This window comes from Dipodomys merriami, unplaced genomic scaffold, assembly GCF_024711535.1.
Source record: "Dipodomys merriami isolate MVZ:Mamm:240054 unplaced genomic scaffold, mDipMer1.0.p SCAF_11, whole genome shotgun sequence".
NCBI lineage: Eukaryota > Metazoa > Chordata > Mammalia > Rodentia > Heteromyidae > Dipodomys > Dipodomys merriami.
The window spans coordinates 40,933,320-40,946,534 of record NW_027202382.1 but is presented as its reverse complement, the minus strand read 5'-3'; the positions used below and the strand labels follow the sequence as shown (position 1 = coordinate 40,946,534).

The 13,215-nt window shown below is 38.8% G+C and overlaps 1 protein-coding gene across 8 annotated transcripts in view; it reads left to right on the top strand.

Annotated features, from left to right (window-relative positions):
• Positions 1 to 13,215, top strand: part of Mapkap1 (MAPK associated protein 1) — a 242,154-nt gene that overhangs the window by 120,841 nt on the left and 108,098 nt on the right. For all 8 annotated transcript variants that reach the window (XM_070013663.1, XM_070013646.1, XM_070013636.1 and 5 more), the window contains one exon: positions 9,604 to 9,780. In XM_070013663.1, the coding sequence (XP_069869764.1) occupies positions 9,604 to 9,780 (177 nt within the window). The remainder of the gene's footprint in view (positions 1 to 9,603; positions 9,781 to 13,215) is intronic.

The window sequence follows — 13,215 nt, the reverse complement described above, 5'->3', positions numbered from 1 at the left end:
ATGAAGCCTACCTGGTCATAGTGTATGATTTTTTTTATGTGTTTCTGGATTCTCTCCTAAGTGGTTGAACAAGTTTACACTCCCACCAACAATGTAGTAGGGTTCCCTTCTGGCCGCATCCCCTCCAGCATCTGTTGTTATTAGAGTTCTTGATAGCCATTCTAACTGGGGTGAGGTGGTATCTCAATGTTGTTTTGATTTGCTTTTCTTTTATGGCTAAAGAGATTGAACATTTCTTCATGTGTCTATTGGCCATCCTTTTTTCCTCTTCAGAGAAGTTTCTCTTTAAGTCTTTAGCCCACTTATTTATTGGGCAGTTGTTTCTTTGAGGATTTGTTGTTGGGGGATTTAATTTTTTGAGTTCCAGGTATATTGTAGATATGAGACCCTTGTCCATTGTATGGCTAGTGAAGATCTTCTCCCAATCTGGGGGCTTTCTATTGATCTTGCTAGCTATGTCCTTTGCCATGCAGAAGCTCTGCAATTTCATGCAGTCCCATTGGTCCAACCTTTCTTTGATTTGTTGTGTTTCTGAGTCTCTATTAAGAAAATTTTTGGCCTGTTCCAAGGAGACCTAGGGTTTTCCTATTCCATCCTGTAATGTTTTCAGAGTGTCTGCTGTGACTCTGAGGTCTTTGATCCATTTGGAGTTGATTCTGGTGCAGGGTGATATATAAGGAACTAGCTTTAGTTTTCTACAAGTGATTAACCAATTTTGCCAGCACCATTTACTGAAGAGGCTGTCTTTCTTCCATTCTATTTTTTTTAGCTCCCTTATCGAAGATTAGATGGCTATAGGTCTGTAGGTTCATTTCTGGATTGTCAATTCTATTCCATTGGTCCTGAGGTCTGTTCTTGTGCCAGTACCAAGCAGTTTTGAAGCAACTCCATTCATAATAGCCCCACAAAAAATAAAATACCTAGGAATTAACTTAACCAAAGAAGTGAAGGACCTCTATGATGAAAACTTTAAAAACCTGAAAAAGGAAATCAAAACAGATCTTAGAAAGTGGCAAAATCTCCCATGCTCCTAGATTGTAAGGATCAACGTGGTGAAAATGGCAATACTTCCCAAGGCTATCTACAAATTCAATGCGATACCTAGCAATATTCCAACCTCATTCTTTAAGGAAATAGAAGAGGCTATCCAAAAATTCACATGGAACAATAAAAGACCCCAAATAGCAAAAATGATCCTCAACAGAAAGAACAGTGCTGGGGGAATATCAATACCAAATTTCAAACTCTTGCTCTTAACAACTATTCTTTACCGAGAAATGAGGATCTTGTCATGAAAAGCGACATTGACACTGTGGTCATTTAGGACATTTCTGCCCTAATTTTTCCTCATTCCTTCAAATTTTCTATTCCTTCCTCCCTTCCTCTTCTCCTTCCTCCCTCCATTCCACAAAGCATGTTGTCCACACCATCTCCTACACTATTCTAGGCTCAGGGATACAGAGTCCTAAGACATTTCTGGCCTTAGGGTCCAGGCTAAGGGTTGAAACAGACACCTAATTACCCTTCCTTGGCTACAGTGTCATTGAAACTTCTTGAAAATGGATATATGAAATGCTTATAGGGGCACAAAGAAGGTTCTGCGACAATTGAGTGGGAGTGGGAGGAAAGCAGGGAAACCTGATAGAGTAGAAATAGTACTTGCTATATCTCAATGGCAGGGGCCCCTAGAAACAGAGGCTCCAAGCTGATGGGCTACACAGTGATGGGAACTAGCATATGACCTGATGAGGGAATTTAAGCAGTAGGGATGGCTGGAGCCTAATGTGTATGTTCTAGAATGGTGGGAGGCTGAAGGGAAGGCAAGGCAAAATACAGTGGAAGGTGCTATGTAAGCTAAGTAACCTTCAGTGGGCTTTTTAAGTTAAATATAAAAATCGTGAAAGGATTTAAGCATGGTGACAGAATCATATTTATTTCTGAAAGCTCCCTCAGGTAGTAGGATTGAGAATGTATGTTTATGGGGGGAGGCAATTTATAATATGAGTTTTTGAAATTCATAATTCTGCTAAGTGAATTTAAGGAATGTCATGACTTCCAGAAATGATGGGATTGCCATAAAAGAATATTAAAACTTATTACAAATATGTCCGACATGTACAAAACAATCAGAGCTTTATACATGAACACAATGGAGATAAAAGTATACAGTATTGGCTGGACATGGTCATGCAAATCTGGAATCTGGAAGAGGGAGATAGAGAACATCATAGTTCATGGTCAACCTGGGGGAAAAAGTTGATGATAACTCCATCTAAAGAAAATGAGCCAGGTGTGGTAGTGCATGTCTGTAATCCTTGCACCTGCAGTAGTAGGTATAGGTAGGAAGATTATAGTTCAAGTTTGGCCCTGAGGAAAAACCATGAAACACTCTCTAAGACATTAATAATAATAATAATAATAATAATAATAATAATAATAATAATAATAATAATAATAATAATAATAAAGTGGGGGGCCTCAATTGAAACAGTGATTCCTAGCAAGTAGGAAGCTCTGAATTGCAATGCCAGTACTAAGAATATGAATATGAAGACATTACAATAAACTATCTGTTTAAAAAGTAGTTCAGAGCAGTATAAAAGTTTTGTTTTGTTTCCACTAAAAATTAGTGAACTCTTTCCTTTCTTTCTTTCTTTCTTTCTTTCTTTCTTTCTTTCTTTCTTTCTTTCTTTCTTTCTTTCTTTCTTTCTTTCTTTCTTTCTTTCTTTCTTTCTTTCTTTCTTTCTTTCTTTCTTTCTTTCTTTCTTTCTTTCTTTCTTTCGTTGGTTGTGGGGCTTGAACTCTGGGCCTGAGCACTGTCCTTCAGCTCTTCAGTTTAAGGCTGGTGCTCTACCACTTGAGCCACAGCACCACTTCTGGTTTTTAGGTGCTTAATTGAAGACAAGAGTCTCAGGGACTTTCCTGTCCAGGCTGGTTGTGAACCACGATCCTCAGATCTCAGCCTCCTGAGTAGCTAGGATTGTAGGTATGAGCCACCAGTGTCCGGCCATTAGTGAACATTTTCTCCCTAAAACTTCTTTACCAGAAAATTTAGTTTTAACTGTTTTGGTATGAGGTTGCTATAGCTTGATAAATTTTATCGTGCTGTTTATCCAATTTTATTTTCCATTTTATGGGGGTTTTGAAGAAAAGGAATTCTTGACAGTTTTAAAATTGTTTTGTGTGACTTGGGCAAGATGAACCTCCGAGTTACAACCCTCTCCACACCCTTCTTACTAACAACTCACACTGTGTGTATGTGTGTTTGTGTGCTGATACTAGAGCTTGAACTCAGGGCCTCGGTACTATCTTATTCACTTTTTTTGCTCAAGGCTGGTTCTCTACGACTTGAGCCCCAACTCCACTTCCAGCCTTTAGGACTTTCCTGCCTGGGTTGACTTGGAACCATGATCCTCAGATCTCAGCCATCTGAGTAGCTAGGATTACAGGTGTGAGCCTCTGGTCCCCAGAACAACACACTTTTTTTTTTTTTTTTTTTTGTGTCAGTTGTGGGGCTTGAACAATGGGCTCGGGCGCTGTCCCTGCGCTCTTCATCTCAAGGCAAGCGCTCTACTGCTTGAGCCACAGCACCACTTCCAGTTTCCTAGTGGTTTATTGGAGATAAGAGTTTCACAGACTTTCTTGCCTGGGCTGGCTTTGAACCGGGATCCTCAGATCTCAGCCTCCTGAGTAGCTAGGATTACAGGCGTGAGCCACCAGCGCCTGGCCCAACACACTTTTAATATCACTGTTATCACAAGATACACCAAAGTCCAAGTAAATGAGTCTGGACATTATGACCTCATGTTCTTTAGTTGTCATTATAACCAACAATGAAACAATACACGAGTGACTGCTTAAGTATATTTTGCATCTTCCGAACATGAGTGAAATTTTATGAGTGTGTAAATTGAACATGCCACATTATATTTGGTAAAATCTGAGATGCTTCCTGGAATGTGCTCAAATTTCCATATGTACATTAAGGACCGTCTCTATATAGGCTGCATATGTGTTTCTGTCACTTCATAAAACCACCCAGTCTTTAAACATAAAATGAATTTGGTCAGCAATTCAATAAAAGACATTTTTTCTAATGAAACAACTTAATTTTATTTGATGAAACAAGTATGGGAAATTTAGTTATTAGAGGCTGCATCCGTCTGGCTGCCCCTGTCCCCCATAAGGCCATGTGGGCCGCATGCTTCATCTTACATTCTATGTCCATACGTCAGTCCTTTTGTGGGCACTGGGTCCATAGAAGAAACTGCCTTCTGGTCTTGTTATTAATCTGATCATTCTCTCTGTAGTAAGTTAAAAGCAGGAGTTTTAGGTTTTTCTGCCCCATGGTAGGACATGCTTCAGTATAAGGAGAAGGTTTAAGAATTGGAGAAGAAATGGTGGCAAAATGGAAATCCATTTTCTTGCAACCAGTAAGGTCATTAATCCTTCTGATGCCCTTAGGCAATACATACAGTTGTTCCTTCCGTAACTGCAGAACTTGGCAGAGACCGTGATTAGGAATGAGGATGTAGGAAAGGCAAAGTTCAAGTCTCTTGGTCTCTCCATGGAGTGGGCTGAGATTTCCTCCTGTCCTTGTACCACTCCATAATTCTACACCATGTACAATGAACTTGTATTTTTCTTATCACAAATAAATACTTCATAAGAAAAGGAAAAGGAAAGTTAAGTAACCTCTTAATACATTGGGAAAATGTAGAAAATTAGAAAGAAAAATATACATGTGAATTAAATATATACTCTTTGCAAACCTTTGGTACATTTATTTATAATCTTTATATGTACACTACTGAAAATTTATTACATAGTTATAATCATTTCTTACTAGTTTTCCTCCATTAAAAAGTAGGATGCCAGTACTCTTATCTTGCTGGGCTGTATAATATCCCTTCCCTCTTCACCTCTTCTGGTGCTGCCTTCTTCCCTTGCCTTGAGCTCTCCATAGTGCATTGCAGAGACTAGAAAGTCTCATTGGGTTAACAGATAATCACAGTGATAAGCAAGAAAAAAGAATGCTTGCTACTTCCTCTCATTTCCTTAATATATACCTCATTAATAATAGCCTTCATGGTTTTCCATAGTAACCCAGTTTACATATTCATATACTTATTCATTTAGCAAATATTTGTTAAGTACCTTCAAGTGCCAGCCATTTTACTCTTCAGCAAGCATGAAGAGATAATAGGAGAATTCTTACTCTTTAGGAGAATCTAGATGCGTATATAGGAAAAAGGCATTGTGACAATTGATGTGCAAAAACATTGACCAAGTTCTGTAAAACTGGAGAGGAGACTCTCACTTGGACTTTGTAAGAGATCCTATTGATTCTTCTAGGGAAATCAAGGAAAGCGTGTTTTGTTGTTGTTGTTGTTTATTTGTTTTTTGTGGCTTCAGATAAGAAAATGGAACTCAGGTTGGTCACAGCTCATTAGTGGTTGAGTTAACATTAAAACCTGATATTGCAACACAAAACCCTGTTCTTGCCACCAAGGTGTCATAGATGGGGCATGCCTCTGCTTTCCTGTATTGTTAAGTTTCAGGTGTTGGTATTTGAAGAATTCTTGATATAGGACTGGAGCTCCCCTTTTTTCCCCTCTATTTAAAACTATCATCAATATCTGATTTTATCAAAGACTCAAGGAACCAAAGAAAGGAGACCTGAACTCTCTGTACTGGCTTTGTCCATTTATTTGGGTAATTATGAATTCATTATTCTTCTTTTCTGTAAAAGTGAGGAGGTTGAAATAAATATAAGACCCTAATTTGGCAGGGGGGTGGTGGTGCAGGGGGTGTGTGTGTACTAGTCCTGGGGCTTAAATTCAGGACCTGGGTGCTGTGCCTGATCTTTTTTGCTCAAGGCTAGCACTCTACCAATTGAGGCATGGCTCCATTTCCAACTTTTTTGGTGCTTAATGAAGGTCTCAAAGACTTTCCTGCCCTGACTGGCTTTGACCCACAGTCCTTCAGATCTCAGCCTCCTGAATAGCTAGAATTACAGGCATGAACAACCAGCACCTGGCTAAGACCCTAATTTTTAAGTCTATACTATGCTATAGCTTTCTTTGTCTCATCAAATGTTAATTCTAGCATATCTTGTGAACTATGGGTTCCCAGGCACCTTGGGACATATTAACATAGCATAGCTTCTGCAGATGGGTGAGAACCAAGAGTGAGGGTCTTGACTGCCTGCTTTGATGCTCAACTCTGTCATGTGCATGCCATCTAATGTTGGCCAAGCCAATTATCCCTATTGAGCCTCAGTTTCTTAATTTATAAAATAAGAGTAATAACTGATATAGTTGGTGTGATGATTCAGTGAACTTACACATCTATTCCTCTTTGCACAGTATCTGGCTCATAGTACTTAATAAATATAGCTAATGACACTCTGGTGTCAAATAAGTACTAATCTAGAGTCCTGAGCAGTTTTACAAGTTGAAATACTATGGTGGCTTCTTTTACTAATGATGCATATATGAAGTCACAAAGGAACCAATGTATAGGATATGGAATGTTAGTCATTAACTCCTCGGATATTCAATTAAGGGTTTGGAGCACTGTTTGCTGCTAAACTTTACTGATGACCCAGAAAGGACTTCCATTAGTCTTGTGTCATACAGCAGGAATCACTCTTTTCCTCCCTGTGTTCCCAGTGCTCAAGACAGACTGCAGCACAGGGTAAACACTTTGCAGATGTTCTTTGAATAAATGGTTTCACACTTTGTATTTAAGAACCGGAAAGAATAATAACATTTGGCAGTAAACCCATTGGTCCACTCTCAGATCTGAGCCTGTGACATTTGTTGAATTTGTTTTCAGGGAACTTGGGGGCATCCCATGACAATCAAAGCAGAATTCTTCTGATATCAATGTTTGGCTTTCTGCTTTGATCAATAGGCTTATTATTTGCCCTTGAACCTCTGTGGTGCTGGAGAATCACAGACATTTCTCAGGTTGATTTACATGGCAATAAATAATCTGTGCTGTCTATTGCTTGTCCCATCAATGTCTGCCTGTTCATAAAACCCTTGACTCAGCAGCCCTAAAGCTAGAACACAGTGGACATGTAAACTTGAGGTACAGATATGTGTACGTGGAACAAGCTGGGTAGGTTCATTGTTGCTGTATTGCTCCATAATGGGTCCAGAATTTAAATACTAACCTATTAGTGACAGTGAGGTTCCATCTGGCTTTGTTATTGTAGTTACCTTGTCATTTATTTTTATATTTCTGTATGTGCTAGTTATCACATACATTATTTCATCTAATCTTTACAATGCCTGAATTAGGTGATTCTACCCTCTTGACAGATGTGTAAACAAACTCAAGAAAGCTTTTTTTCTGAAAGCACATGGTCCATGAGCTGTGGACCTGAGAAGTGTGTTGTTCTGACTGCAAAGTTCATGACATTTTCCTCATTTAAAATGCTGTTTCTGCTTCTGCATTTGCTTTGTGGCTAAGTTGGTACCCTGATGCTAAGATCCAAAAGTTTCTCATACCATTCAGAGATGAACTTTAAATTTCTTAACAACACTGCAGACATGAAATTTATAGTGACAAACAGAGCCAGATTACTTTCTTATTATCCATCTATTTAGGAAATTTACAGTTTCCAATTTTAATATGTCCCGATTACCTGTTTTATATAATAAATATCTCTTAGTCATGACAGAATTACTGAGTATAGATCACCTGAAGAAGGCTCTCTCTCAATAAGCAGAGTTGCAACTAAAGATTTGTGAATTAATTGGGAAAATTGCAAATCAGGTAGTCAGTGAAATAATTCATTGTCACATCCAATCAATAAACTTTGTAAATCAACTCATTTAATTCAAAAAATGATCTATATAGATCAAGCAACCAATTAAACAATTAGCATACACTTTACAATTAATTAATGTAAGCATCAATCATATAATTAAAACTCCAAATTTAAACTACAGAATTTAGAATTCTATTGCCTTGTGAACTATTAGATTATGCATCTGAAAATCAGCATGCTTCTGAATGCTAGTGGATTTTCAGTTTCTCACATCATCTTTGAAGCATGGTATTTCAATGTTTTTACCTCAATCCAATTTTGAATTGTCTCTGTTAGTATAGTTTCCCAATCTTTTTTTCTTTTCTTTCTTTCTTTCTTTTCTTTTCTATTGTTTTCTTTTTTCTTTTTCTTTTTTTTGCACCAGTTCTGGAGCTTGAACTCAGAAGGGCCTGGACTCTGTCCCTGAGCTACTTTTGCTCAAGGCAGCACTCGACCACTTGAGCCACAATGCAATTTCGACATTGAGGTAGTTTGTTGGAGATAGTCTCATGGACACTAGGTGCTGGTGGCTCACTACTACCTAGCTACTTGAGGTTGAGATCTGAGGATCACAGTTCAAAGCCAGTCTAAGCAGGAAAGTCCATGAGACTCTGATCCCCAGTTTACCACTAGGAAACTAGAAGTGGTACTGTGACTCAAAGTGGTAGAGTGCTAGCTTTGAGCTTTGAGCTCAGGGACACCACCCAGGCCTCCAGTTCAAGCCCCACAACCAACCAAAAAAAAAAAAATCTCACAGATTTTCCTGCCCCAGTTGGTTTCCAAGTGCAATCCTCAGATCTCAGCCTCCTGAGTATCTAGGATTACAGGCGTGAGCCACCAGCACCCAGCTCCCATTCTTTTTTTTAACAAATTGAAAGTTTACTTCTCCCTAAGATGGAGAGGAGGCTGTGTGTTGGTTCTAACCTGGACAAGGTTGGGATTTAGAAGTTCTGACTGATTTCTAGAGGCATGGGAAATGCCCAGAAGTGGTCGAGAAGGTCTCTGCATTAGGATAAAACAGGCCATTTGCTTTTACTCTGCTCCAGGTCCCATAATGTTTGGAGTCAGGTCTTGTGAGTGAGTTAATTACTAATTAAGGAAAGGAAAACTGTGTGGATGGTCCTGGTTACCTTTACTTCCCCTGACGTACAAAATAGGTTGTCTTAATCCTACCCTCTATTTGTGTTTGTATCTAGTTACAGTTAGAGTGGTACTTACTTTTTTCCTTACTAACCCATAAACTTTCTTTAGGGCTTATACTAAATCTCACCTTGGTCTCAGGGATTGAATTGTATGTTTTACTTACAACAGGCACTCAATAAAGTTGAAAGATTAAAAATAGTATGGCTCCTCTCCTTTCCCATTGTTTTTCCCTTTTGCATTGCCACATTTTCTCCCAATCAGATGAAGTAGGATTTGAGGATTCTTTTTTCTTTTTTGGGGAGGGGAGTGTTCCGCCCTGAACTCTGCTCCTGGGTACTGTCCCTCAGCTCTTCAGCTCAAGCCTAGCGCTCTACCACTTGAGCCACAGTGCCACTTCCGGCTTTTTTCTTTTTGCTTATGTGATGCTGAGGAATTGAACCCAGGGCCTCATGCATGCAAGGCAAGCGCTCTACCACTGAGCCACCTTCCCAGCCCCGGGTTTGATGCTTCTAACTGCAACATAGACCTGGAGTTAAAAACTTGCAAGTGTTATCAGTTGCTTGCTGTACACTGTACCCATTGGTCCCCTCATGTTCTGCCTATCTTGATATTCACCTACCTTCTTGGTTTTTTTTCAGTGACAATGTCAGTGCCTACTGCCTGCATATTGCTGAGGACGATGGGGAGGTAGACACGGATTTCCCCCCGCTGGATTCCAATGAGCCCATTCATAAGTTTGGCTTCAGTACTCTTGCCCTGGTTGAAAAGTATTCATCTCCTGGTCTGACATCCAAAGAATCACTCTTTGTTCGAATGTGAGTACTGACTTATCTCAGCATCTGATCCCTGCCTTTGAGCTTTGCAGATCTGATCTTAGTTTTGCATCAAATGAATGGTGTTTATTATCTACAGAGTCCTACAATGATTATTTTCAGAAAGATGTTGAGGACAGCATTTACATTATTACTTCATGTCTCCTCACCTATATTGCATACAGCCTGCTTTGCATTAGCAAATTGGGTAAGATAGAGCTTTGAACATGTCTACACATTGGCCTTGGAAGCATTAGTTCACTTGGAGCCTGCAAATATAAATCTTTTCCATTTGCCTTGTCCTCTTTAAGGAATCCATACTAAATGAAACTGTGCATTGCAGCCACTTCTCTTGTGAGTTGGATACCTTCCTTTCCAACTTTGCTCAGATGTAGTTTGGTTTTTCCTTAGTTGCCTTCCTTTGGACAGAGCAGATGTTATTAACCTTTTCTGTGCCTTTGCAGTCTGGAAAAGTCTAGGAAAGCCTTTCATAGAAAAATGCATAAAATAAAATTCACTGGAGAAGAAAAAATTCTATTATTTTAAGTCATCAAATAAAATGTTTATCTTTAGATTAAGTAACAAGCTCATCTACAGACCTAATCATAACTTCTGAAGTCTGTTGTTTGAGAGTAGTGATGTGTGTAAGTACTATTTAAGAAGCAAAGGAAGGGGTGACATTGACCAAAAAGAAATGTTCTCAGTACTGGACTTAGGAAATGGTGACCTGTGAATCACCTTAATAATACCCCCCCCAAAAAAAAGAAGAAAGAAAAGAAAAGAAAGAAAAAAAGAAAAAAGTAATGCTATTTAAGAAACCCATGTCAACCATAATGTGTTTGTTAGGATATTTGTTAATGAATGACAGCCACCAGCACTACGAATACTCTCAGGTTGTTACCTGTAATTCAAGAAAATACTAACCATTAGAAGTGAAGAAAAAAATGTAATTTTTGTTCATTTGGGTTCACACAGCTGCTGAATCCCTGTGGGTAAGGATGATCCTATCCCAGGCTTCCTCTAACTATATTCTTTTTATACCTAAGCCTCTTCAATCCCTCTAGGAGCCATCTCCTGGGAACAATAGTGATCCCTTTGGCACCCCCTGCTGTTAGGAAGCAGCAAATTCACTGTTCTAAAGAGGGATTTCCTTAGAGGCCTTATTCCTGTCCATTTAAAACTGATTGCCTTTGTTTGAGATTTTTATAAGAATGAGGTTATGCTACATATTATATATGAGTATTTTGGGTCTTTGAACTCTTAAGCAAAAAATAAGACCAGGTATCTATATTTTTTACGTTATTTTTAATTTGACATTATAAATATTTCAATATTTGATCTTTTTTCTTAGTTTTATTTTTCTTTCAATATTTGGTCTTAATTCCTACAATTTATTTTGTACTCCAGATCTAGACAGAGACAACTCTTCCCCCACAGATATTGTTGTTTAGTGAGAAGATGAAAATGGGAATATGATGATCAGTTTAACAGAAAAATATGTGGGGCACAATGGAAGCATATCACAGAATATTTAGATTTGTTTCCTGTTTGGGTTTTAATAAATTGTTCTGTAATTACATTGTGTGTGTGTGTGTGTGTGTGTGTGTGTGTGTGTGTGTGTGTGTGTGTGTGTGTGTGTGTGTGTGTGTGTGTGTGTGTGTGTGTGTGTGTGTGTGTGTGTGTGTGTGTGTGTGTGTGTCCCTTTTTATTTATTTTTATTTTATTTTTTGGTCAGTCGTGAGACTTGAACTCTGTCCCTCAGCTCTTTAGCTCAAAGCTAGCGCTCTACCACTTGAGCCACAGCACCACTTTCAGTTTTATTGTGTTTTTGGTTTTTTGGGGTTTTTTTTGGTTTTTTTTTAGATGAGTTTCATGACTTTTCCTGCCTAGGCTGGCTTTGAACAGTGATCCTCAGATCTCAGCCTCCTGAGTAGCTAATATTACAGGTGTGAGCCACTGGTGCCTGGCTCCCTTTTATTTTTGTTGAATAACTTCCTTAGGATCATTTTTTCTATGTAGGATTATTGGTCAGAAGGCATAAACTTCTTCAGAATGCTTAAATTTTTTGTGATAATGGGAATTGAACCAAGCCTCATATAGGTAAGGGCTCTACCACTAGGCTATACACCCTAGCCCAAAACACTCACTTTTATTAACAAATAACCTTCTAAAAGATGCACCAATATATAATGCTATCAGTAGCATTCATAAAACCACCTTTTTTAATATGAACATTACAAAGTTTTAGTATAGATTTTTTTTGTATATAGCACTACAAACAAGAAGAAACATGCATTCAGTGGCATTGTAATATGTTGTTACTTGCATTTTTACTTCAATAAGTAACTAAAAGAGATTTTAATACATAAACATTAATATATTTCATAGAGTTGCCAGGGCTTATCTGGTGTTGTCTAGAGAAGACTGAAAGTGCTTTTGAGAAAGAGCCTTAAAGCAGTCATTTTCAGTGCAGTAGGTTGGGCCTGGGGTGAATGGCCTTCCCAGGACAGGCACTGAATACCATACAGAGTCTCAGTGAGCACCCTGCCTTCTGGGGAAAGATTGGGGGCAATAACAGAGATTTAACAACTGTCTTAAACTCCATGTTCTATTTTCTTCCAAATTGCCTCCATCTCTGCATTTCTACTCTCAAGTAGACTCCTCAGCCAATCATTTTTTTCTATTTTAAAAATCAAGAAAGTCTATTTGACATGTATGGAATGTTTCTGAAAACATGAGATAAGGTGAAATCTTTGTATGTGAGGATTAAGACAAAAGTGTTGATAAATTATTTCTTTTTGCCCAGTTATCTGATAAACTAGTACAGATGACTGACCATTTGTCTTGGGTGTATGTTCTTGGTTCAGGAATCTCACCCACCTTCCTGGTCCATATTCTAAGCTAGAAAATACTTCTGTAAATGCAGGACAGAGAGCCTCAATAATTGCCATGGTCTTGTCTAGCATTTCTAAAAAGGAAATCCAGGAGAAAAGCCACAGCACCTTCTCTTCTTTTCTCCTTCCTCCTCACATCTCCCAGTAGTAGAGAAGGGATTAAAAACTAACAGTGGGCTGGGAAGGTGGCTCAGTGGTAGAGCACTTGCCTTGCATGCCTGAGGCCCTGGGTTCAATTCCTCAGCACCACATTAAAAAAAAAAAAAGCTGGAAGTGGCTCTGTGGCTCAAGGGGTAGAGCACTAGCCTTGAGCTGAAGAGCTGAAGGACAGCGCCCAGGCCCAGAGTTCAGGCCCCACGACCGAACCCCCCCCCCAAAAAAAAAAAAAAAAAAAAACTAACAGAGAAGACTCTGGGCTGAGCAAAAAGAGGGAATCAGGTTTGACAATTAGAAGTAAACTAGTACTTACCAATATGAAGTGCCAACTATATAAGTGATCTCATTTAACCTACAAGTAGCCCAGATTTTATTATGACCTTGCTCA